Raw genomic sequence first — 26,134 nt, 5'->3', positions numbered from 1 at the left:
TCAAGTGTTATTTGAAATTCCATGTTTTCGAATTGGCCACCAGCTTTATAATCGACTTGGCTCCCTTTGATGTGTAATAGTCTGTCTGTGTAATGCAACACATGTGTAACTGCGTTCACTATGGACCAGACTACATGCAATAAAACAACTGTATGTGGTGCCGTATACTGGGCAGTATGTTTTCAACAGCATTCAGGTTAATTCTCAGAATTCCACATTTGTTATAATAAAGTCTTTTTTTAGAAAGTAGTAGTCAGTCACTATAAGGATTTGCTGCTCTGTAACTGTCAACTGAATATCTTGATTTTTGGGATTTCCCCAGTTTTGGAGCCAAAGAGGTAACAATCAGCATCTCTGAAAATTAATTTTACTGGCAAGAGTCAGAACAGCGCCGGTGGTCTCACAGATGGGTTTTATCTGGTTAATTGTCTTTTAGAGAAACCAACGTTTCACCTCTGTGACCTGAACATATGCTGAGACAAGAGAGCTACAAACTTAGGTTTTAAGTGTTGATCACATTGAAACAAGACACTTAAGACTGTGACCTTGGGATTAAGTATATTATAATGGGAATGTTTCAGTATATTGGGGGCATTTTAGAGTAAAGACTAAACTAAATAATCAGCAAATTATGAACAATGAGATGTGCTTACCAACTGACTTTACATGGTTCTACAAAGAAACAAGGAATGCTTGATCCAGAAGATCTCCTGTAATATGTGGTTCCTGTAGAAATGTTGCTCTTCAAAATAAAGCAGGAACCATCACTGAATGCTCCCAGATGGTATTTAAATAACCATGAAATGTCAATTAGACACATACTGGGAATGTTGTGGGAACTAAATGAGTCAAACTGGAACATTCCCAGTAAATTATTTTAACAAAAAAAGCTACAAACAGGGACCTATGCTGCTGGGATTCATCATGGTACCACAATAAAACACTACAGCTAAACCGTGGGGTCACACTGATGTACTGTGTGTACAAAACATGGGATTGCTACTGTAATGCTGTGATCAGTCATTCTAAGGCGGTAACGGTGTTAAAGTCTGATAGGAACGGAGAAACCTGGTGCTGATGTTATCGTGGATTTTCCTCCCTGTGTGTCAACATTTCATTGGATGGCAGGTAATCATGGGAGAGTTTGCACATCACACTCCTGAGCCCCCCCACACCCACCGAGGTGATGACAGCTGATGCCTACAAGCCTCGGAGACTGGGGGGGGGGGGGGGGCATCCTTCTACTTTAAGATGCCCTCCCCGGAACCCGTGAAGTGGCCCAATCGCCCTCCTTCCCCAGTCACCTGATTCATGTACTGCCATTTTACACAACTTTGAGTGACAAAAAAAAAAAAAAAAAGGAATTGGCCTATCGGCACCCTCAACACAGAAGTAGCCTACAGCCTTTTGTGAGAAGATTAAAAAAAGACAGAATCAAAGCGGTTCGGCCAGCCAGCTGTGTGTGTGTGGACCGGAGAGGCGTTCACGGTCGGATCTGCGCTAGTCAGGAGGAGAATCGGGAGACGAGGAGGAGGCACGGAAAAGGACAATGCTGTTTCATATATCGACTTTGATCCGAACAAAAACGAGCTTTCATTCGTAGGGGCCGCGGCATAGATTTTGATGATAACCATCGGTACCGTTTCGATTATTGCCGTCTTTATTTGGGATTCGGCGTCGCCACATCCCGCTGGCATCTCAGGGAAACCGTTAACTGCGGGCTCCGTTGTCTCCCGGTGTTAGAGGCGTTTTTTAATGATTTTTATTCATGACAAAGGCCGATCGGTTATTTCTGCCGCTGGGCCATCCCGATGCCTTCGACTGAATATTAAATGGTCCCCTGGATGTGAGCGTCTTATGTTTCATTTGGCCGCCGCATGAATTCTCCCACCGGATCCTCGCCGGTGTACGCTGCTGTCCTCCTCCTCCTCCTCCTCCTCCTCCTCCTCCTCCTCCTCCTGCTGCTGCTGCTGCTCAGACGGCCGATTCTCGCAGAGGGCACTACCCTGCTCCCTGCCTCTAAAGACATTTTGATCGTCCTCCCCGGTTCCCCCACCCGGACTCCTCGACCATCACTCCGCCTGCCTCCTCTTCCTCCAACACCTCCTCCTCCTCCTCAGTAACATGTCGGGACAGTCTTTGACGGACCGGATCGCCGCCGCTCAGCACAGCATGACCGGGTCTGCCATCAGCAAAGCCGTGTGCAAGGCCACGACGCATGAAGTCAGCGGACCCAAGAAGAAGCACCTTGACTGTAGGTTGAGCATGCCATCACTGCTTACTTTGTAGATAGTCTGCATGCATCCGCGACCAGCATCTTTCCTCACAAAGGATAGCTTGTATAAACAGCATCTGTTATGCCCCCAGCCCCCTCTCTCTCCCTCTCATCCGGCCCGATTATGTTGCAGTCTCTTTAATTAGACACCACATTCCCTTAGATTAAACGGGATTTACGCAGCAAAGCGCGCGTTACGATGTGTGAGCTATTCGAGCAAAGCACCGCGGGTTCGGGTTCGAGGCGAAATCAGCCAGATCCGAGCATGTCAGTCAGGGGAAATAGGCCACTTTGGTACGGGCTAATCACATCGCAACCAGCCGCTCTACAGTGTGGGCCTAACCATTATTAACGCCACTATCAGCGCCAGCACTACGTCCTCTCTCTGGAGACACTTCGCTGCAAAAATGTGGCTTATTTCTGCACAAAACATCAACATTCCTATAATCTCCTATTCAAGTTCACCGTCATGTCCTCTGGTGCATTCTTGTCATTAATGGATGTGCTGCTGCTGTCAGAGGGAGAGCCGTGTGTAGTACTGTGTGCAACTGTACAGCTCTGCTGGTGGGTGTTACAATGAGGCGTTTAAAGCAGACAGATTCTTTATCTCCACACTCTGCTAATTAGCTGTGTGTGCAAACTGCAGCAATTATGTGCACAGGGAGAAGGAGGGTTGTTGTTTTCTCCCCCCACATGTAGATTTTACTAGTGATTATTAGGTTAGGTGGCTTTTCTGCCTCACTATAATTACTTGACATGATCGATGGAGAGCACGGGTGATCAATGGTGCTGCCAGTCAGACTCAGAGTGCAGTCAGTCCGACGGGCTAGAACAGACAGACACAGACGGGGCGAATAGCAAGATGGCTTATCAAAGGGGAGAATCAGTCAGAGGGGTAACAACGAGGTAGGGAGCCAAACGGCCCGAGAGTCAGTCATCCAGCTACACCCAGCCAGCCAGCCGCGAGTCTGGCAGTGGATTAGTTGCTCATGTCCACTGCAGAAGTGACACTGGGAATTCTGGACCCTCTCGCAAGATGTGCCATCGGGCGCCTCGGCACAATAGATCTAAATGAGGGTTGTATCACTTTGACCTACTAAATAGGTCATTAAAGCAACAAACACCCAGCCGGGGTGAACAAAAAGGTTCAGAAATGCACTTACGATGAAATAGAAAAGCCCTTTTATGACTCTTGAATCACAACATGCAGTTATTACTTTCATACAAATCTTATCTTGATTGTGACCGCCACTAAACGCTGGTTAGATTTTTCAGTGTTGCTGCTGTGGCCATTTGTGAAGATTTATAAAAGTAGCCTACATTAGCACCACGGATGCTGACTGTGATTCATTTTTAAGAAAATCAGGCCAATTAATGACTGAACAAAGCATTATCATACACACTGTAGAAAATAATCAGTTAAAAGGGCATTGAGTGATTGGCGCCATTATTGGTTATTATTGTGCTTCCTGCCACGGCTTTGTAAGAACACAGTAAACCTGCGGTTATTAAATGGTGGTAGGTCGTCGACCTTCAGCGCCCGCCATGGGTCGTAGTCTCTCGGCAACCAGTAAATGTCACTCAACTCAAGGGTGAGAGCAGATATCCTTAAAATAGAACTGAGAATAGTACATTCATTATCGATCACTGCTTATCCTGTTAAGGGCCGCGGGGGGGCTGAAGCCGATCCAAGCTGCCTTTGGGCAAAGGCAGGGTACACCTTGGACAGGTCGCCAGACTATCAACCATTCACACTCACATTCACACCTACGGGCAATTTACAGTCATGGGCCAACACCCTGCATGTCTTTGGACTGTGGGAGGAAGCCAGAGAACCCGGAGAGAACCCACGCTCACACGGGGAAAACATGCAAACTCAGATTTGAACCCAGGCCCCTCATGCTTTGAGGTGACAGTGCTAACCACTACACGGCCGTGCAGCAGAGCCGGGACTGATTTACATGACAAATTCTCATCTGTCAAATCATAAAAAGGTTTATACTGCCGCGCTCAAGGACAACGAAGTTTGCTCTCAGAATAGGTCAGTTCATTTTGGTTGGTGATAAAAAGCTCCACGCCAAAGCAGAAACTGAGGGCCAGGCTCAATTCCCCCCCCCCCCCCGGAAGCCTGAATTGATTTACTTTTTTAGCTGAATGAATGTTTTGTACTTGAGCCATTGAGATGCAGCTGTTCCAATAGACACAGCTAGCTTTCACAATAAAATACTTTCCATTTCCTGCGAGAGGGGCCGCTCGTCTCCATCCAAGACATGATATAAACATGTGACATGCATTTTATCGAGTGCCAATGCAGCACTTTTAAGGTTTAAGGAAAGACGCAGGAAGGAAATGTGTTTGTGAGTCAGTGGATCTACAGTCATCACTCGGCAGAGAGGACGGTGTTGTGGCCAAGTGAATTTAAAAAAAAAATAAGTAAGAAAGAGGCAGTGAACTCTGAACTGAGGAGTAAGACTGTGGGTCGATCTCAGGTCTGAGAGTTCAGGTGTATGTGACCCCTTCTTTGTGTAACTCACCCAGGCCTCCAACAGAGTCTTTTCTCCTCCAACTCGTCTGGTTAAACAGGGTGAGATAAGTGGGCTGAAAACAGGAATAACATAACGAAACAGAGGTTGCCGGCAGATATTTTAAATTGTTGGTGTTTCTGGTGCCAATTTAGATTGACGTTTACATCAAAACAATGAATCAAGATCAGTTAACCTATATATACTATTGGTATACTAAACCAGGCACAAAAAGAATATTTGACTTGCTGTGCCATTTCTCCAACTGCAACGCACAATTTATACAGTATCGTGACCTTGACAGACTGGTCGGTGACGTAAACGGCCAATGTTGATTATTTACTACCTCACAGCAAATGATGAGCATGACAAACAGAGTAATGGGATTTCACTTTCACTAGGCTGTACTCTGCGGGGCTGAGATAGTCAGAGAAAGCGGCGACAGAAACCAGATTCATCACACATAGAATAGTAATCAGGCAAAAAATGACCTTCTGCCCTGAAAGCAACACGGCCGTGTTATTCGGCGTGTGATTTATTTGCTTGTGTGTCACTGCTGTAATAGTGATGTACTGTAGATGTTTACAAAAGCAACAACGTGTTGAGAATAATCGTGGGCCTTTTGCTCCTCGGTGGCCACACTTTTGGCCTTTCAGGGATGACGTTGAAACAGGAGAAGAAGAAAAAATGTCTTTGACTCACAGTTTGATGGGATGGAAATGTTCAGACGGAGCATGAATAGATACCTTCGCACACTTACTCCCACATCTATCTGTCAATATAATGACCCTATCTTGCAATGCAATTTCAGGTTGTGAAAATGACTCACTTTATCTAAAGCCAAGGTCTTGAAACATCTTTAATACATTTTTTATTACATTTTAAAATCCCTGCAGTCACAAATACGCTAAGGTACTGGTTTTATATTCATACTAACTAGCATTACAAAATGCTTGAATTTAACTTGATGGTAGTGTGCTGTCATCTTGTTCTTTCTATCAATGTTTGCACACCGTTATGCTCAATCCTAATTCTAATTGTGTTATTGATGCACTTTATTTCCTATGGACTACAGTTTATCAATAATCTCAGTTTGCAGTCGATATGTCATCACATCCCCCGGGCAATCCAGACTGGATGATTTAATCCTAGCTGACGTATTGGCACCCATAGGAGCACATGCAGGTGGACCCAGCAATGGACTGAAAGACTTAATGGCTTAGCTGTAATTGTGTTCGAGTAGAAGCATGAGTCCTTGCTATAAATCTGTATAAAGAAAAGATATTATACTTAAACAAGCTATGCTAGCAGCTCTGTGCATCTCTTAGCCACAGCGGTGCTTTGTGCTAAATGCTAACATCAGAATTCAAGACGGGAAGCCAAAATTGTCCAACAAAGAACTAAAGCCCGAGTGTTTTTTTCACTCTTCACTAATTTTCTTGCGTCTAATTGACCAGTCACAAAAAAAAACACATCACATGAATACGGTATAATCCGACTGCATATTTAAAGGAGGTAGTCATTTTTACAGTCCAGTATGCATTTCCTCACTAGCTAGCCAATTTGCACAGGCTAACAAACGCTGAATGAAAATAGCACATTGATGTTTAGCAGGTTTAGCGTGTTAGCATGGCAACATGTCGGCCTGAGCCGAGGCTGGTGGGAATGTCATTCATTTAACAGGTCATTTGGTCAGAAAGCAAAGTACTGGAGAAGTTAAACTGATGAAAACGTTTAACGAGCAACGTGAATTCCTGAGTCAGATTTCATGCATCCGGTCAGTGTGAGATATTTCGGTCTGGGTCGCAGCGGTGGGCCGTCCCCTGCCTTCATACAGCGACACCCCGGCCAAAACGTGTGCAGCAGGTCTGACTTACTGGTGCGTTTGTTCATTTTTGACAGGAAACATTAATTAGCTGAAATCAATATGGTCCCATTAATTGAGCCAGGAAGGAAATTCACAAGCAAACCATTAGCAATGTGTTAAGCATGACTGAACGCTTCCATTACCATGTGCCGTTCTCATATTAATGTCCTGAGATTTAATTAGGAAGGAATTGTTTTTTTCTTATTTATTTCTAGAGGTGATACTAGAAGTACTGCAGTGGGTTAGTCAGGTTCATAACAGTCAGGTATAAATAATTCTCTTTTTTTATGGTAGCTTTGCTGTATGCTGATATCTATTAAAGCATGTTTGTCTAAAATGATTTGATGATCATTTATATATATCATTTTATGTGTGTGGAAGCACACACACTTATATTTAGCCCTAATACAAGGAAGCAAATGTCATGGCGCTAATGCAGTGTGAGAATCTGTCGTCACGTCGATGAGGACAATAATCAATACAGTCAAGAGTTATTATCGGCTGTGTTGATGCCGCTGAGGGTTTTCACGCTCCTAAATAACATAAAAGTACAAATGAACAGGATTGAAGCGTTCACTGCGGTGCCACGAGCGCCTTCAACATACATCAAACACTTAACCGCCGCATCAGCTGGGACTCTTCGGTATCCAGCGTCTCCGTGGGTGCAGAAAACATCACAGAGCTTTGAAATAAACCCCGATAACCTCTGATCCCATGGAAGAAACAGACCAAGGATTTGCCTCCGACACCAAACCTCGCTTGAAGATTTCTCACAGTAACTCAGCAAGAAATGTTCTCTCTCCGCCCCTCTATAGATCACTTCCTCTCACTCCGCATGCGCTTTCATTTACAGAATCTTCCTTTTTTATATTCAGCTGCATTATTTCTCGTTATATAAGAGGGGGTGCTCTTCTTTACCATGTTAAACTCTGTTGTCATATTCAAGGAAAGTTGCTGCTCATTGTAATTTTCTTCCATCTAATCCATCATATTTGTGACGGACTCCTTCTGTTATTTCATCACTTTGTTCGTACACAAACATTGGTTTAAATCCCGTTGCTGGTTGGATTTTTAAATAATCTGCACAATCTCCAGCTTTTTACAGAGAACACCGTGTTTATCTAAACGGAGATTCAGAACAAAAATAATGAGTAAATGTAATTGGTTTATCCAGGAAAAGGTCTTAAAGTTGCCTATAAATGCCACTGAACAGATTACATGGAGCGGCACTGCAGCGGTGCACAATATTGCATTTACATAAACTTTAAAAACACAAAGTCAGGTTTCAGAGAGAAAAAAAAATGTCTTTGTCATTGAAGATATGAACTTCTTTACAGTAATCTAACTGAATCACGGCTTTGAATAATCCTCTCTGGATTATGCCGTATACAGGGCACACAAGCATAAGCGTGTTTCTGCTATTTAAAGCTGGGTTCTTTAACAAGGCAGTCAGGAGATCTTTGAGATTTATCAGAGGCCGAACATACTTCACATTTTGATCTTTAGCCTGAGAAATCCTTGAAGAATTTAGTGCATTGTTCTGTCTGTCTGTCCTCCTACATCTAGGATTCAATGCTGAATTTTCAATAACTTATTACTTTTGGGCCATTTCATTGTAAATATAGAGCTTAAAATGTCTATTTTGCTTTTAAATTGATCCTGTTCCTGACTCGGCAGTTCTTCATTTTGAAAACACACACACTCGTTCTGCCATTTTGTTGGAACTTTTCAATCCAATGCTCAGCAGAACGCTGAGCGATTTCCCTTTGCAAATGTGTTCCACGCTCGCTTTGAACAGACAATTTACACTCTGGATGCGAGTCTCAGTGGGTAAACACTGCACAACAACTCAGTTTTATTCAGGCGGCAACCTCTGATGAGTGAAGCTAATGCAGAAGTCCGGTTGTAAAGAAGTCTATGAGAAAATGACCCTACGTCTCACTGGATTGACCTCCTTCCTACCTTTAATACAGAATGATGTTCATTTAGTAAATGATGGTCTCATTAAGAGTCAAATAGACGATGATTGACAGCTCGCTGCCACATTGTGTCCCGTCTGGGAGTTGAAGGCTTTTTGATCTTAGATGTGTTTACTGTTTATTTTTGGTTGCTTAGAAATGTCTTATTCAGCCTTTGGTTGGAGCACTTTAGGTCTATGTTTTTACTAGATTACTGGTAACAAAGACTCCTTTATGCATATGTTGTCGATGCTGAATTGATCTTGTAATGTAACTTTCCATCTTTTTAGTTGATATTTTATTGGCGTTTTGGTGGATATTAGGCAGCGCTATTTGATTGCAGCTACGAAATGGATTTTGTGATACATAAGCCCTGGTTCTGATTCATGGTCTATACGATCTCTATCATTAAATAATCATTTTCTCATGGATTTTTTTTGTCGATAAGACTTCATCTTGGCTGATAACTAATTCCATTGATTCTTAATAACTCCACCTGGAAGCTCTGTAGGGTTATAAATTATGATATTGGCATATTGACTTATATACTCACTGAGAGTATGTGAAGAGGCTGGGTTTGAGTTTAAGGACATGCATGTAGTCAAACCTGCAACTCTACGAGAGACTTAAACCAATACAATTACAGTCTTGTCTCCGTTATGTTTCGTCATGCTATGTTTTGTGTGTCCAGACCTGATCCACTGCACCAATGAGCTGAACGTCAGCATCCCCCACCTGGCAGACACGCTGCTGGAGCGCACAGCCAGCAACAGCTGGATTGTGGTTTTCAAAGCGCTCATCACCACACACCACCTCATGATGTACGGCAACGAGGTGAGCAGAGCACGCCGCCGCGCCGGGCACAGAGAGGATCAGCCTCAGATTAATGAGATCAGAGATGTTATTATTTGGTTTCAACTGAACAAGCTCTAAAGATGTAAAAATGGGTGTTTATTGATGATTTATTTCACAAAGGAATACACAGTTGTGAATCAAAAACTACCGTAGCACGACTCCGATAACCATCTGTGACTAGATTGCTTTGTCCAGTTAGATGCAACAAGGTAAGCTGCAGGACGAGCACACTAGCACTGCAATGGTCCATTTCCACTAGTCAATGGGCAAAAAGCCAATCAAACACAATTAAGATCATCTTTTAATTGTCGGGAAACACATTTTACAGATTCATTGATAATGTAATGTGAGTTGCAGGCCCACACAAGATGATGAACTCTGAATGAAGCATCCGAAAAGTGCACACAGGTGTCAATGAAAGGATGAAACAAAGACATTTCCTGTGCAAGCTGACGCTCTCTCCGCCTCTGCACACAGACATCCAGCTGAGAGAGAGCGACCGATCGCCGATCGGCTCCCCTCACTCATTGATCTGTCCAGAGACTGACATTTTGCTCACACGGTTGTAGCAATTTCTGTCCAACTCTTGCGGCAAGTTTTCTTTTGAAGCGGCAACTTCCACATGTCCAACAGGGACTGATGATGAGTCCCTCTGACATTTCAGCGGCCAGGGTGACAAATCGCCTCGCTCCGCTTGCTCACACTACGGGATTAACAACCAAAACATCAAATGATGTAAAAGAGGAGCGTCTCAGACGAGAGAGTGATCACAGCAGGTGCAGCCATCCTCTGGAAGTAGTCAAACCTTTTGCAGCATGACTAGTGTTCTGATGTGACCCAGAAACAAACTGAGGTTAAAGCCTGTTTATATTGCAAAATGAACCATTTACTTTGTGTACAGTGGCAGCATTATTATGTGGAGATGGATATTGGATATTGTCAGGGAACAGCATCAGATGAGTCACTAACTCTTTCCTTTTTCCATCAGAGATTGATGCAGTACCTTGCCTCCAGAAACACACTCTTCAACCTCAACAACTTTCTAGATAAGGCTGCACTACAAGGTGATTTAATGCTATTTGGCTGTTTGTAAACTCAGCAGTGCTGTACGTCTTAACAAAATGACTGTGACGGACTCGCCCTGGCTCTGTAACGGTATCGATAAGCCCATTTCAGAGACCATTTCAAAGGGGAGCTTCAGTCCGGGATTGAAACGCTACAGATAGAAAATGGGCCTTTTCTTGGATACGAGAAGCTGCTGAAACACATGCTCCGTGACTTTGTAATTAAATATGACGGTAAAAATGTGAAAAGGCCAGTTTGGAGTAAAGCAGATTGCCTACAGAGAAGTTAGTCCATTTCATATGAGGGGGATTACGGCCCCTCTTAAACTGGTTTGGAAATAAGACACGGTGATCGGTCACTAACTGCAGCGCCCCCTCTGTGCCCCCCAGGGTATAACATGTCAACTTTCATCAGACGCTACAGCCGCTACCTGAATGAAAAAGCCATGTCTTACAGACTAGCAGCTGTGGACTTCACCAAGATGAAGAGAGGGTAACACACTCAACACACACCTCACACATCACAACCACAAGCGGATGGGAATATTTTTATATTTTATTTTGACGCTTAGTCTACAGGCCTGATAAGTCCTGTGTGTGTGTGTGTGTGTGTGTGTGTGTGTGTGTGTGTGTGTGTGTGTGTGTGTGTGTGTGTGTGCATGTTTTCCTGTCTGTTACCAGGGCTGAGGGTGTGATGCGCACTATGAACACAGAAAAGCTGATTAAGACTCTGCCCATCATTCAAAACCAGCTGGATGCACTGCTGGATTTCCAGGTAAACATCTGACTTAAAGATACTTGAAACTGCAACAGCTTGATCCAATCTCAGTCCCTTTCCTCTTTCTTCCTTTCCTGCAGCCAAACTCTAACGAGCTAACCAACGGAGTGATCAACACTGCTTTCATGTTGCTGTTTAAAGACTCCATACGGTTGTTTGCTGCTTACAATGAAGGGGTCATCAACATGCTGGGTAAACCATCCATCCATCCATCCATCCATCCATCCATCCAGCAGATACGGTTGTATTTATGTCTTGTAGTCCGACTCACTGGGTGTGATGCCTGCCATTGGGAGCCTGTTTTAGCCGGCATTCTCCTCCTGTTCCTCCATCTATCATGCACCAAACGCCACTGCGTTGATAATGTGTGGAGCCAGGCCTTTCTTTAGCGTTGACACAGTGCTGCGACGATAGTTCTGGCTATGCAAGTCTAACAAGACTGTGAGTGCACTCAATCCTCCTTTAAAGGGGAAATCAATGTTTCCTCTGACTGCATCTAAAAGTCCAATTAAAGATCACTTTCTTTTCGCCCATTAATTAGGCCAGGGACTGAGAAGAGACCAGGCTCTTGAGTGAGGAGTTCATGAAATTATTTGTTATTTAACTGACTTGATCGGAGTTGCTTCAACTATAGTTGTATAGTAAGAGGAAGTTGATGTGGAGTTTAAGTCTGCATGTGTACCAGATGTTATCAGGACAAAATCAATTAAGCAGTTTTTTAAATTGTATACACTTTCTAACATCATCATCTCGCAATCCAGTGGGCTACAGTAAATGCAAATGTACTTCTCCCTAATCTGTGAATGAATATTGATCTGATGCTGTTGGTCTTCTGATACACAGAGAAATACTTTGACATGAAGAAGAACCAATGCAAAGAAGCTTTGGAGATCTACAAGACTTTTCTCAACAGGATGACCAAACTGTCCGAGTTTCTCAAAGTTGCAGAGGTAACGTCCGTTTGTCTTGCCCTCCTCCGTGGAGGAAACACAAGAGTTACATGCCGCTGGAGAGGGCGAGGGTTTCTGTCCGGGGCGAATCTCGACAGCCTCCTATAAACACACATCTCCAGCTCCAATTCCCTCCCGTTTCTCAAAAGGATTTAACCTGTACCCAAAATCCACTTAAACCTGTTGAGATTCGTTCCAGACTTCTGTTCCCCTTTGGATCTGATTTACGGTCGATGCTTTCCAACCTAAAACTGACCGCAGATCAGCGTCCAGGGGCTCTCCTTAATCTTCCAGTCTTTTTTTTGCCTCTAGATTTTCCTCCTGTTTCTGTCCTTCTCTTGCCCTGAACTGGGGAGGGCTTTACTCCATGACAACTGATACATGGCTGAGTCTTAGCCTATCAGAGAGCCTCTCATGTAGAGCTTCCTGTTGAGGGACCCCTCGCGTGCTGCCTGTTCACATGCCTGCACTGCATGCCCAAGCAAGCTCTTTTTCTATCACTATCTCTGTCCTCTTCTTATTATTTTATTTCCTCCATTTTCTTTAAAAAACAAACAACAAAAAACGCTTCATAATGGCTGTTTTCCAATTAACAGTTGCAGTCCTTGCTAGCCTCCATGGTGAATATAAATGGTTTTCTTTTATCCTGCCCAGTATTATCCCACGCACCATCTTTAAAGGCTTTCTCTCTGCTTGGTTTCCTTTCCATTTGGAAGGTTTGGGGTGCAGCCGCTCGATCCAAAGAAAAACAAACCAAAAAACAACAGACTAACGTTGACTTTAAGGACCCATTCATTTTACCTGTCTAACAAAATGTGTGTTTGTCTGTTTGTGTGTCATCTGTGCCCTCCCCTTCCTCTTTCTGTTCAAAGTCAACATTAGTTGAGTGTCTTCCTTTTGGATGTTTCTTACCTCGCAGTCATGTGACCTGTTGTCTGCCCTCTGTGCCCTGCCTGTTTAATCAGTCGGTGTGCTCAGCATTCATTTCAAGTTTCCAGATCTCAGTGTGCGTGTGTGAGTGTGTGTGTACTTATAAGTGTGTGTGTGTACTGTATATATATATATTTATATATATATTGGTGTTTGTATGCGTGTGCATGCGCCCCTCCCCCCTCCTCTGTTGTCTTTTATTTGTTTTCTTTCCAGCCACTGCATGGAGTAATGAATGCTTGAGTTTGATTCTTCTTTCTCCCTCCTCCTCCTCCTCCTCCTCCTCCTCCTCCTCCTCCTCCTCTTCCTCCTTCACTCGCCTCTTCCCTTTTTTAATCTGTTGGGTTTTTTGGTTTATTCCTTGTTTTGTTATTACGTTTGGTTTATTTTTTATTTTGCCTCCCTCCTCCCTCCTCCCTCCCCTACCCCTCCCTCCTTTTTTGTGACACAGCAAGTTGGGATAGATCAGGGCGACAGCCCCGATCTCACACAGGTCAGTCTACATCTCATCTCAATCAGTCAATTAACCAATCAGTCAACCAGTACTTAAATCCGTCAAGTCAATCCCATAATGCTTCATTCTAAACGCTCCCGTTCCCTACTCACCCTACAGACCTGCCCACACTGCAGCTGCCCTGTCCTCCTCTTCTTCACTCTCCTTAACTCCGTTGCCTTTTCTCCTTTTCTCTAGAATAGAGAGGAAACAATAAATGAAGACCTGCAAACAGCCTTGAGGCACATTTATTTTTTAACAATTTCTAAGCATTTTTTCCCATTACTGAAATCATCGCAAAGCAAATTTTAATCTTTAGGTAAGATTCTGAAAACAGCTGTTATGCAGCTGAATGTCAAAAGTTTTTAGCCTCTTTTGTGAGCAGATTCCTATTTTAGATGTCCATGACCGGCTTATTATCTGTCTGAATTTCCACAGTATTTCTAGCATTTTCCCAGTGTAAATATCAAGGCTTGTCTCTTCATTCAAAGGCTTATCATATAAATAAGTCAGCACAGCTTTATGGAATAGGTTTTTGCCCACATAAGCAGTGTTCAAATCATTTCCCGGAAAAGATTATGTCCCTTTGCATTAGCTGTGGGGAGAGCAGCGAATGGTTTATTAAATAGGTCTCTGCAAATATGACTTGGATAGGTGTACATAATGCCATCATAAGCACTGCACATCATGCTAAAAGACCCCAAATGCAAAGTATCCTTTTCAGTGGAACCCTAATTGGATGTTTGCAATGTGAGAAAATCAGGGAACAAACTGACTTTTTATAATGTATGACATGTTTGTAGTGCTTAAGAAGTCCTTATATGCCCTTACTCAACAACATAGTGACCCATGCCTATACTGAGCACTAGATATGTGTCTGTTTTACTTTTAAACCTTTAGCATATTCTAGATTTCTCTGAAGAAGGATATCCAGAATTCGCATTTTACTCTCTTTCCCCCTTAAAATAAGTATATGAGAAATCTTTTCTTTGCTTGTTGTGTTTGCGCTGTGATCTCTGGTGCTGAAATGTAAGGCTCTCGGTGAAAACCGTGGTGTCACATAGTGGTCAAAACAAACCCATCCATCCTTTTTGTTTCACACTGAAGAGTGCTGGCCAGCTGCTCCATGTGTATACCTGGTTCTTCACCAGACGTTTACATTTCACCGAGTTAACTTCCTTGGCTTCCAGTGGGATACAATGTCTGCTGCCTAATTTCCAAACCAAAATCAAATGAATAATATCTTAATTTGACTTGAACCTAACTTGGAATCCACCGGTTAACTCGTAATGTTTTGGACTGTGATTTTCTTTCCACGTGTGTGTGTGTGTGTGTGTAAGTGTGTGTGTTTGAGTGCGTTTGTGCACTGCTGGCCTCTGCATGGGCTCGTTAGACGGTTCAGAGACATGTTTGTTGTGTTTCTACTCTGGAGCCGGGCAGCAAGGACGCTCCGCCGCTCCGTCCTGACCCGTCGGTCCTGCTGTGGACTCGCTTGCATGATCCGAGGCTGATGTGTGCATGCTGGTCAACCAAACCCGATGAAACCAAATGCAAAAAACAAAAAGAACAAAGAACTGTTGTAGAGTAGATAATGAATCTGATGGTGATGTCTTCATTTTGCTACTGCTTTGTGTGCGTATGCGAGTGATTGAGATAAAACGAGGGAGGTGAGGAGATGAGAGTAAGAGAAAGCAGTGTGTCCCATTGTGTCCACTTGGCTTTGGTTCTAATGTTACCCCATCAACTACCCTCCCGTTTACCCCCTCCTCAGGCCCCCAGCTCTCTCCTGGAGGCTCTGGAGCAGCATCTAGCCTCTCTGGAGGGCAGGAAGCTCAAGGACCTCTCCACAGCCAGCAGGTAGGATCAGCTCTCCGATACCACGTGGCAGCAAAAATGTGCTACCAGTAAATTACAGCTTTGAAATGGTTGATAACATGAGATATTGCTGTTCATCCATCACCTTCAGGCTACACAGTGATTCGGATTAAATTAACCTGGATGCAGCCAAGCTCTCAACTAAACACACTGCGCATGTGCACGAATCACAGCACAGTCGACACCAAGGCGACACTACGAGGTGTAGTTCTATCAGCTGCAGCCGCACACGGACACGTTAGAGCACACATAGAGCTGTGCAGTTTGTAGAAAGTGCGCAGCCGCCGAGTTACAACACTCACAGACAGCGAAGTTCAACTGACCTGTCTGAAGCCTCACCGGGAGCCTCGCTCGTCCCCCGGTCCTCCTGGTTACACCGGGAGCCTCGCTCGTCCCCCGGTCCTCCTGGTTACACCGGGAGCCTCGCTCGTCCCCCGGTCCTCCTGGTTACACCGGGAGCCTCGCTCGTCCCCCGGTCCCCCGGTCCTCCTGGTTACACCGGGAGCCTCGCTCGTCCCCCGGTCCTCCTGGTTACACCGGGAGCCTCGCTCGTCCCCCGGTCCTCCTGGTTACACCGGGAGCCTCGCTCGTCCCCCGGTCCTCCCCGGTCACACCGGGACACCCCTGTTCACCACGGTACTCCACGGGCTGCGAGCATGTCAGCGTTTAGCATCCAGTTAGCCACGCACCCAGCATGCACCTGTTGTTACTGATGCAAAACGTGGTTGTATTTGATTTGCGCCACTAAGGCTCTCACCGGTTGGCACATTAAATCATTGCTTAGATTAAAGCTACAGTCGGCAAGTCTGGCAGATCGAGTTGACACGAGTGTTTACAACACTCACGCCCCCCCCCCCCCCCCCTCTACCACCGAGCTCCTCCGCTCCCTCCCATCGAGTGCTCATCAGTGCAAGTGCACCAGATTCCTGTGAAAGCGCCCATGTCTTCTCTCATCGATAAACGGCATGGAGTACACTCTACACAGGTAGGCTGGCCAACTTACTCATAGATAGCAACTGCTAATGTAATTTAGTGTATCCCTAGCTTGAGGCGTGTGCCTGTGATATTGTAACATGTGTGAGGGGGGAGGTGGGATCTGTGGCTTGTGCACAAACTGTGAACTGCTGATTGGACAGAACGATACGGGCGCGGTGGATCTTTGCAAAACAACAGGCTCTAGGTGCAAGTAGAGGCGCATTTGTTTTTTTCTAAAAAAACGGATGATTTATGTTGTTCTATTGGAGCAAAGTCTCGTTTCAGTGAATATTTCACTGACTGCGACTTTAACTATGCCAATAGGTCGCCTACAACAGGGGTACACATTTTTTTGTTTTGTTTGCAAGGCTAACTGATTCTCATGTCATAATAATTCCATCCATCGTCTACCGCTTATCCTGTATTCAGGATCGCAGGGCCGACATGTAGAGACAGACAACCATTCACACTGTCATCATAATAATAATAATAACAAAAATATTGATAATACCCCTCAAATGATTACAACAAAAGTCACAGCCTATTCTGAAAATGTAAGGAGAAGAAAGTACAGATATTTGTTTTAAAATGTAGGGAGTAAATGTAAAAAAGTTGTCAGAAATATAATTCTCCAGTACAGATACCTGAAACCTGGACTGTACTTGTACTTACCTGCAACCTGTCATTGTATCATTCATTTATGTACTGAATGAAGCCAGTTCGGCTTCCCACTGTTAATTACTGTGCTCAGACACACACCAGCAAGAAAGCATGTGTGTGTCTCGTCTTAAGATCCAGCACCTTGTCCAGCGCAGTGTCCTCTCTCTGCAGCACCGGGATCTCTCTCAGCCGCATGGACGACAAGACAGAAGACAGCAGGCTGCAGCAACACAAGGCGAGACATTTCTTTAAGCTAGCTTCAGACAGATAATGCCACCTACTAACAATGCTGCACTAAATGAAAGCACAATATGATCATTGGGAGTGAGCGTACCTTTCCATAAATGAACTGCTTTTGCTTCAATGTGAGAAAAAGCACATTGAAATGACTTTCGCGTGTGTTCAGCGTACGTTCAGTGTGTCCTCCACGCTGCATGATGGATGGACGGGTGCTTTGGTCCTGCAGGACAGTGAAATACGCTCTCCGTCTCTGGCTGCTGGCCCACAGTGTAGCGCTGCACCGAGAATGACAATGAAGTCCCAATCTCAAGACCGTCTGCAGTGAATTTCTCATTCCAATAAAGATGAAGATAGAAACATAGAATATGTTATGGATTCTTTTTGTGTTGTTTTTCTAGGGGAGGTTAACACTAAACCATGGACATGTCACATTGTACCGTTGATGCTTCCCATTGCAGGAGGACGGTCATAAGGTGCTCGACATTCAGACACCCAACGTGTCACCCAGCACCCAGTCAGTGGGCAGTGCCAACAGCAGCGGGGGGGGCGCCGATCTCTTCTCCAACTCACCAGTCATACCCGTCAGCAACCAGTGAGTCCCACAACCTGCAGACTGCAATGCTAGTACAGAGGGAACGTTATCCGTGTGTTGCAGAAAGAGGCCTTTACTTGTCTGTCATTCTAAATCAGATTTTTAAATGGTATTTTGTGGATAAAAACAAAACAAAAAGAGGAAAGCGAGAGACAAAACTGTGCTCTCATCTCCGTTTTCATTCTGCAGTGTGCCAAACCTGACCAGTGAGCTGTTCACCCTGCAGCCCAACTTCACCCCCATCCAGACCACACACACTGTGCCCAACAACAACAATGCCTGGGGAGGTAGGACAGCACACACACACACACACGCAGGTAAACAGACAACGAAGCGTGCAAATAAATGCACACAAACTGCTCAGAGCTGCATTATGCTGCGACACCGATGCCCAGTTGCTTCATGCTCTTGACTCATTTCTCTCTGTCCCCCCCCCCCCCCCCCCCCCCCCTTCCGCGTTGCCATGGTAACCTTTGGATGTCAGGCGACCTGCTAAAGCCACCCGCTCAAATTCACAGCCCTGGAGTCCAATTGCACTCTGGGAAAATGCTGCCTAATGATTTGGACTCTTCATTAGCCAACCTCGTTGGGAGTGAGTATGAGGAATCCCTCCAATGATTCAGCCACTGCTTCCATTTCTGCTGGTTTCCTTCTCCGTTGCTTCCTTTCAGCTCATATGTTTCTTTTTATTTATTCTCAGATCTGCAGTTTGGAGGGATGCCAGCTAAAAAGTGAGTGGGTTCTCCTGACATCTAAGACTAAGCCACAAGCAAATGACTCAGCTGCCTATCCAGCTTCATCACTGTTCAGACCTTCTTATGAGTCATTGTTTCTATTTTGGAATTTTGCATAATATGTGCACCTAAAAAGTGTGTGTGTCTGTGTGTGTGTGCATCAGGCCGGAGCTCCAGTGGAGTCAGCTGGTGGAGAAGAAGCCGACAGGAGGAGGCGGCTGGCAGTCAAAGACCATGTGCACCAGCACCAACTGGACTCACACCACTCATCCCATGGCACCTGCACCCATGCCCGTCCCTCAGATGGTAATTCAAAAGCTACATTGGCACCGCAGTCAAGTTCTGGACGGATGTGTTTGTTATGCATCGTCTCATGTGGCACCGCAGCTTGCTACTTCTCCTGTTAGTTAATTAGTTAGCAGGACCATTTACACCGTTGTCATTTGTTGTGCTCCACTGTAAACTGTAACAGACTAAAGAATAAATATAAAACAGAGAAAAGCTGTAATCAGAGTTTTTTTATGACATTTTAAAAATTAATTTTCTGTTTCTGCTGCTCTAATGTCATGATTTCCAAAATAGAGCAAAACCTCAGCAGACTCTAATTAAATTTACCACAAGGAGAAAACAAAGAAAATCACCCCTGTGTGTGGTGAGTTTCACTACACTACACTGTAAACTACAAAGATATAACATAACAATAGAACATTAAAAATCACATCAACCTGACATTAAGGTCTGTATATTATATGTAAACGTGTGGTCAGGGACTCTCCGGCTCTAGCAGGAGTCTTTTTAAGAAGTACTGTATGGTGTATTCATCAGGTGCCGTCCATCATTCTGTCCGGCAGGTCGTTTTCCCGAATGGTCTGATATCTCATTCTGGAATGAAACTCGTTAAATGTACCTGTTGGCCAAATGTAACTTTCTGCTGCACTCAGGACTTTTTTTGAAGGAGCTCCCAAATAGGCGTCTGTCCTTTGTGCTCCGCTCTAATTATCCGCTCGTCTCTTCCATTCAATCTGGTTTCATCTTTTAATTTTCGTCTGATTGACCTCTCGGCTCACACCGCTCATTTATTCAGCAAGCTCAGAGAGCTGGTGGCGCTACATGAATAGAAAGTAGAAGTGATTTGAACATGAGGAATGGCCAAAGGTCTGGCTTATCTCCTCCGTTCATTTGCAGAAAAGGCCAGAGCACGGCTTTTATTGTTGTAACTCTCTTTTTCGTTATCACTCCGCAGAATGGGATGATCTATACTGGCTATGTAAGTACATTTCTTCACTCTACCTCCCTGTCTTTTTGCACCAGATTTCATCCTGACATCCTCCAAAAAGCTTCCCTTTAAAAAAAAAAATCAATGCTTGTGGCACTTTCATTATTAGGCTGTTTGCATTGTTGATGACACATGAATTATGAGCCGAAAAGGGAAAATTATTTTTCTTATTGTGCTGCCTCAAAATTGTTCTTTCATCCCTGTGGCTGCCAATCTGCTACCTCAATTCTACTGTTATATGATGCACTTTGTTTTGTTGCTGAGGATTAGGTGTCGTAAAAGACATTTCTGTCTCTGTTTGGGGGGCACTTCTTTGACACATCAGACATGAGGCTGACAGCATCAGGATTATGTTTGGAGTCAGCTTTCAGGTCAAGATTAAGACTGGAGCTCATCTACAAAGTGCTGCATCGTGTTGCTCTCTGTTTCCCTCCCTACAGGCTCCTGCACCAGTGGCTTTTCCTATGACGACACCCCAAGTGCCTGTGTATGGAATGGTAGGGAGTAGCTTCATCTCAATCACACATTTATACTCCGGGAGCGGAGAAAGCTGAAACTTTTTTTTTTTGCTCTCCATCCACATTGTCCTGTCCACACTCCTTCTTCTACCTGTCCTCCGACCAGCTCCCTCCTCAGATGAGTCATCAGATGGGGGGCGTTCCCATGATGCCCCCGCAGCCTGTCATGTACAACCAGCCTGTCCTGAGACCCACCAATCCCTTTGGACCCATTCCGGGGACACAGGTAAATCACAGACACATCAGTACATATTCCACATATGATAGTTGAAGGAGCAGTCTAACATTTTGTGATCAGAGTTACAGTCAGTTAGCTTAGCTTAGCATAATGACAGGAAGGAGGAGGAAACAGCTGATTGACTGTCATTGCTAGACTATTCTTTTAGTACGGATGAAACAAACAAGATATAATGTGAATTGGGAAGCTTTTTGCATTGAACAATCAATTGAAATTACAGTCTTAATACTAAGCCCAGCTAACTGTCTGTAGCTTCACATTTATTCCACAGACATGAGAGGAGAGAGAAGCCTGTTTCCCAAATTGCCGAACTAGTTCTTTCATAAGCTGCCTTTTAAATGCTACTTTCAAATTGCAGTTGGCTATATAGCGTACACATCTGGGTCTTTTCTGTGTCGTTATTCATGGCAACAGCTACAATGCAGGAGTTAGTAATTAGTAATAGACTGGACTGTGTGAAGGTGTGGAGAAGCAGGATGACTCACGTTGTCAGATAATTGACCAGCAAGTGTGAAGATAGTGTGATCATCAGTCGGCACAGTCACAAGTCTCTCGGGAGAATTAACAAGTATATTTTGACCAATTATCCAAAACATAACAGTGTAGTGTAATTGCCTACTGAGCACAGGAAGCTGTTTTCCAGGCACTGCGGCAGGTAATATGCTTGTCGGTAGATGCCTCAACACTTGATGAGGTGTTTTGTCGAACTAAATTACTCTCCATTCTCCTCCCGTCCTCTGCAGATGCACTTCATGTAGGGATGATGTTGTAACCATGGCAGCAAAGCCGAGAGAGAGAGAGAGAGAGAGAGAGAGAGAGAGAGAGAGAGAGAGAGAGAGAGAGAGAGAGAGAGAAGGCGAGAGAGGAAAGAGATGGAGAGAGAAAGAGTCGAAGAAAACAAAATCCAGAACCAAATCCAGCGCCTGAGGAAGAAAGAGAAGAAGAAAAGGGAGGGGAGGAAGACGGAGAGAGGACCAGAGGACGGACAAAAAGGTGAAATGCTGATGTCTGTTTCCATGTAGCCTCGCCCTCTAATCTCCTCTCCTCTCTCCATGTGGCTACTGATCTCTCTGTCTTTGAATGGGGCACCAGAGGCTCCGCATCAATCCCACTCATCCTCCTGTTTGATTCGCCTGTTCAAACGGCGATTACGACCTGTGATGACAGCTCTACGGAAGTGCAGAAGCTCCACTTCCACTTCCCGACCTCCTCATCCTGATAATTTCCCTGTGTAAAAAAAAACAAAAGAACTCACCCACTTCAAACTCGGAGGACACGCGTCTCTTTCTCTGATTGGATTGTTTGCTGGCACTTTACTCAATGTGAACTTTGCCAAGGGTGTATGTCTGTGTAGGTGATTTTAGCGTCTTGTTCAGATTGGTTCCCGGTTGCGTGTCATCCATCACCTGATGTCAGAAGTAATTGATTTGAATGTGTGTGTGTGTGTGTGTGTGTGTGTGTGTGTGTGCGCGATTCCTCTTTCTACATTTCAATGTGCTGCATCAACATTGCCATTTGAGTCTTTTTATGAGCTCCATTTGTTCTGAATTGCCAACTTCACATCCAGAAATCCGGCGCGGTGCGCTTGTGTGCGTGGATGGACGTGGCTGCGTAGGGATGTGTACTGTATGTGTGACTGTTTTGGTACCTGATGTCATGACTGTGTTGCCAGGTACCAACGTTGTTACTGCACTGGAACTAACTGATGAAAGCACTGAGCCAGACCCAGGCATCGCATTGGATGTAAACCTCTTACACTAACTACTTGGGGGGGTCGTGCTGTACATACTGTGCATCTTGTATTTTTTTTTTCTTCTCCTCCTCTACAGCTGTGCAATATCATTCGGCCCGTTACTACCCCCCCCCCCCCCCCCCCGTGGGCTGTTTAGGAAGCCGTTTCCCTGGTGTTGTGTTGTTGTTTGTCTACAGAATGATGTTTGATTATTTTTTTTCTAACCTGTTCTGTTTTACATACTGCTCTAAAAGTAGTGAAAAATGCACTGAGAGCCAGACAGAGAGGTGACTGGATTATTAGGAAAGGAGGTAATACTCAGTCTTGCCAATCACAAATGGTCTCAAGTCCCAACTGTTTGATTTCCCTCCCCGTTCTGAGCCTTTCGTTCTGTTCAAAACGCGTCTCCCGTGAAGCCCTTTTACACTCCAGAAACAAACTGGATAAGGGTAATTACTGCAGCAGATGGGAGGAAACAAAGACGCTCCTGCCACGGAGAAGGGTTTGCCAACGTAGTGTTAACATTTATGGAGAGGACAGCAAAAGGTCATTCGGGGGAGTCAAACGAGGACCAGACCATCGTAAAGTGACTGAGGGTAACGTCTGTCGATCGTGACCCTCGTAATGCCTTCATTCAGACAGCCAGAGACGGGAGGCTTTAATGAGACGTGAAATGTTCATTCTGGCAGATCCAAGGTCATGTTAGACCCACAGACAGACGATACATATTTATATACATATATATATATATATATATATATATATATATATATATATATATATATAAATATATATGTATATATTTATATATATATAGCACAAACCTTCGAAGAGGGGAAACGCTCTGCTGCACAAAAACCTAAAATCATTGCTGGGATGTACAGTTGAAAGGGGCAATAATCGATTGGGGATGAAGTTGTTTTCTATTGATCTTGTCTGTTCTATGTACATGTCCTGTATGTGTTTGTGTGCACATGCCTTCCCATAGAGACACACAGGGTCGAGTTCCTGGGTTAGAGGTGAAAGGTCTCTAGTGAGCTGGTAGCGTGTACTAACATAGCAGTGGGTGTTATTGTGACTGTGACTGTGCGACCCAACATCAAATTAAGGTTCCAGATCCACTCAGCTGATGAAAACAACACCCCCCCCCCCCCCCAACACACACACACAAAAGCGCCAACATCATCGGACCTTGAATCTCAAAGTGAATCCGAGGCGAACCTCTCCGCACACACTCGTGATTCCTAAACAAACAAATGGTCAGAGAGTTGCGACTGTACGGTGGCGTGTCGTTACGGTCACTGGAACTGCTGGCTACGCAAATAAACAACACAACCTCCCTTCAGCTACGACTCTACTACCAGCAGAGAGACTTCAGATAGAAATCGTCCCCCCAAGCAGGCAGATATTCTCTGAGGTTTCTCAACAAGAGGCCAGCTGACATGTGGAAGTTGTTTTAACTCTCTTCCATTCCATCCCAGTGGTTTGTCTTTCTCCGTCAGCTGAACGTCCCTTTCATCGTGCACAGCTCCATCCATCCTGGGCCAACCTCTTGACTGTTACCGTGTCCTCTGTATATAGGTAATGCCGTTCATGTGTTTTTAGACGTGCTCTGTAAAGTGATCGAAACCCCATCGGATGACGTACTGTACGTGGGACAATTTATTGCTGTATCTGTGTTTGAATGGTGGTGTTTTCAAGGTGTCATCATCCAGGGACGGGCGGGTGGGTGGGGTTTGATGTTTGTGATGTTTGTGTCCATCTCTTAAGGAGGAAGGGGGGCGGGTGGTGGGGGATCAAGGGTAACCTATCACAACTGGTCTATACCAAGAGTGTCTTCATCGAGGGAGTGGACAGGACAGGGTCTGTCCTCTTCGAAACAGGAACATTTTTTTGCACCAAAGTCATCATCAAAGCGCAGCTTCTTCTTATTCAAGGTCACTTACGGATGGATGATATCAGAACTCAAAAAGGATTTTTTTTGTTTTTGTTTTAGTGTTTTTTTTTTTCTAGAGACAATGAAACTGTCTTTTTTTTGCATGATTAAGTGTCGTCTTTTTATTGGCTTGTGTGCCCGGTAAAAGCATGACCATTGTGTGAACTCTCACTTAACGGTGTGTTTGGAAAACGTTAAGGAAATTTCTCCATGAGATTTTTTACTTACCTCTCGACATGAACGTTCATTGACATTCATAATCAACTGTTTTACAATGTAGGCTCGGTAACAGTTTGAAGGCTGCCTCGCATGCAGAAATGCAACTTGCAAGTAAACCCATCAAACTTCAAACCCAGTTACCAGAACTGCATCTTTGTAAAACACCATGGATGTCAATGCCAGTTATCACCTAGCTAGCTAGACATAGCAGTCTTGTAAAATCGCTCTTTATTAAAGCGTTGCTATTTTCAATACGTGTGTTTGAATGCTCGCTCCTTTTTCATACTATGCCAGCAGCATCATGGGAGGTTGTGATTGAAAGTCAAAGTACTGTAATATGTGTTTGGTCTGGTCAACATTGTGTGGTGTTTTTAATGTGTTCGTCCTGTCTGTTGCCATCAAATGGACATATTCTTTCCCAGTCACTCTCTTAAAGCAGGGACTGGTTTCCTGAAACCAGGCTTGGATTTGCCGGAAGCTTCTACTTTATTTTTGCGTTACGCACAGAAAGTGTACAGACCTGGACAAGGGATTCAGAGATCAACGACATGGTTGCTGTTGTTTTTTTCTATCTCACTGCAGATGGGTTACATTTTATACACAATCTAGTATCCCAACGTCTGTCTGTCATATCTTTGTACACTTTATTTTTTGTACCACATAGTTTAATTATCCTTCATTTTCTCTCCCGTCAGTAAGGAACACAGCATAAAAGCTATAAAGCAGAACTATAAAAGGCATACTACCAGATTTTAAATCTGGGGTACTTCCTAAAAGCATACACTGAGTTTATATTGCCTTTCAATAGGACACTTATAAAAAAGGACTAAGAAAAGGAGTTTTCTGCCCCAGTATCTACCTGAATTATCAGCACATACAATATGTCTACCTACTGTAACTTAACAAACAGGACATATTCGCCATAGCAAAAAAGACCATTATTTACGTCTAAAAAACAACCCTTTTTACTCGTCACTGAAGCTACTACACGGACTAATCTGGCAGCTGGAAACCAGGCTTGCGTGTTTTCAGAGCAGAAACTGCATTTCCATGTCATTTTGCCAGTGAAAGGCGCATGATATCTATGCAGTTTCACGCTTCATCTTTAGTCCAGTTAGGTGAATAGGCCTACTCACCATGTTACAGTATACCCTCAGTATTGTGTATACTGCATTCACTACGCTCATTCAGTGCTCTAGTGTCCATCTGTAAACCGTTCATTGTTGTTGAGGGCATGAAACTCAGCAGTGTCCATGAAAACGTCTTGTTAGCAGGGAATGAGGTTCCATACCTTCAATTTCTTCTCACTTTATTTTTTTGTATATCAAAGTGATTGAATTATCAACAGGTTTGGATTGTTATCAAATTATTGGATTTTATTTTAAAAGCATAGGTTGTTGTTTTTGGAAGAAAATGGAATAAAACGTCATCTGATGCCGAGTTCTTA

General features: G+C 44.2%; 1 protein-coding gene across 3 annotated transcripts; it reads left to right on the top strand.

Moving 5' to 3' along the window:
- The first annotated feature begins 1,448 nt into the window (after positions 1 to 1,448).
- Positions 1,449 to 26,127, top strand: LOC311026167 (phosphatidylinositol-binding clathrin assembly protein-like). 3 transcript variants are annotated; one of them, XM_084029536.1, is made up of 19 exons: positions 1,449 to 2,254; positions 9,314 to 9,456; positions 10,466 to 10,541; positions 10,932 to 11,034; positions 11,223 to 11,316; positions 11,400 to 11,511; positions 12,163 to 12,278; positions 13,651 to 13,692; positions 15,464 to 15,549; positions 17,374 to 17,437; positions 17,901 to 18,034; positions 18,224 to 18,321; positions 18,519 to 18,626; positions 18,735 to 18,765; positions 18,933 to 19,074; positions 20,012 to 20,035; positions 20,485 to 20,541; positions 20,669 to 20,788; positions 21,544 to 26,127. In XM_084029536.1, exons 1-19 carry the CDS (start codon positions 2,125 to 2,127, stop codon positions 21,556 to 21,558), a joined length of 1,695 nt encoding a protein of 564 aa, XP_083885662.1. In that variant the 5' UTR covers positions 1,449 to 2,124; the 3' UTR covers positions 21,559 to 26,127. The 3 variants fall into 3 exon arrangements, with proteins under 3 accessions (XP_083885662.1, XP_083885663.1, XP_083885664.1); XM_084029537.1 differs by having other exon boundaries at positions 1,450 to 2,254; positions 12,163 to 12,269; XM_084029538.1 differs by lacking the exon at positions 13,651 to 13,692 and having other exon boundaries at positions 1,452 to 2,254; positions 12,163 to 12,269.
- Positions 26,128 to 26,134: the final 7 nt, after the last annotated feature.

Source organism: Eutrigla gurnardus (genome assembly GCF_963514095.1).
Source record: "Eutrigla gurnardus genome assembly, chromosome: 15".
Taxonomy (NCBI): Eukaryota; Metazoa; Chordata; class Actinopteri; order Perciformes; family Triglidae; genus Eutrigla; species Eutrigla gurnardus.
The sequence above is the reverse complement of the archived record's forward strand: the minus strand, read 5'-3'. Positions and strand labels throughout refer to the sequence as shown.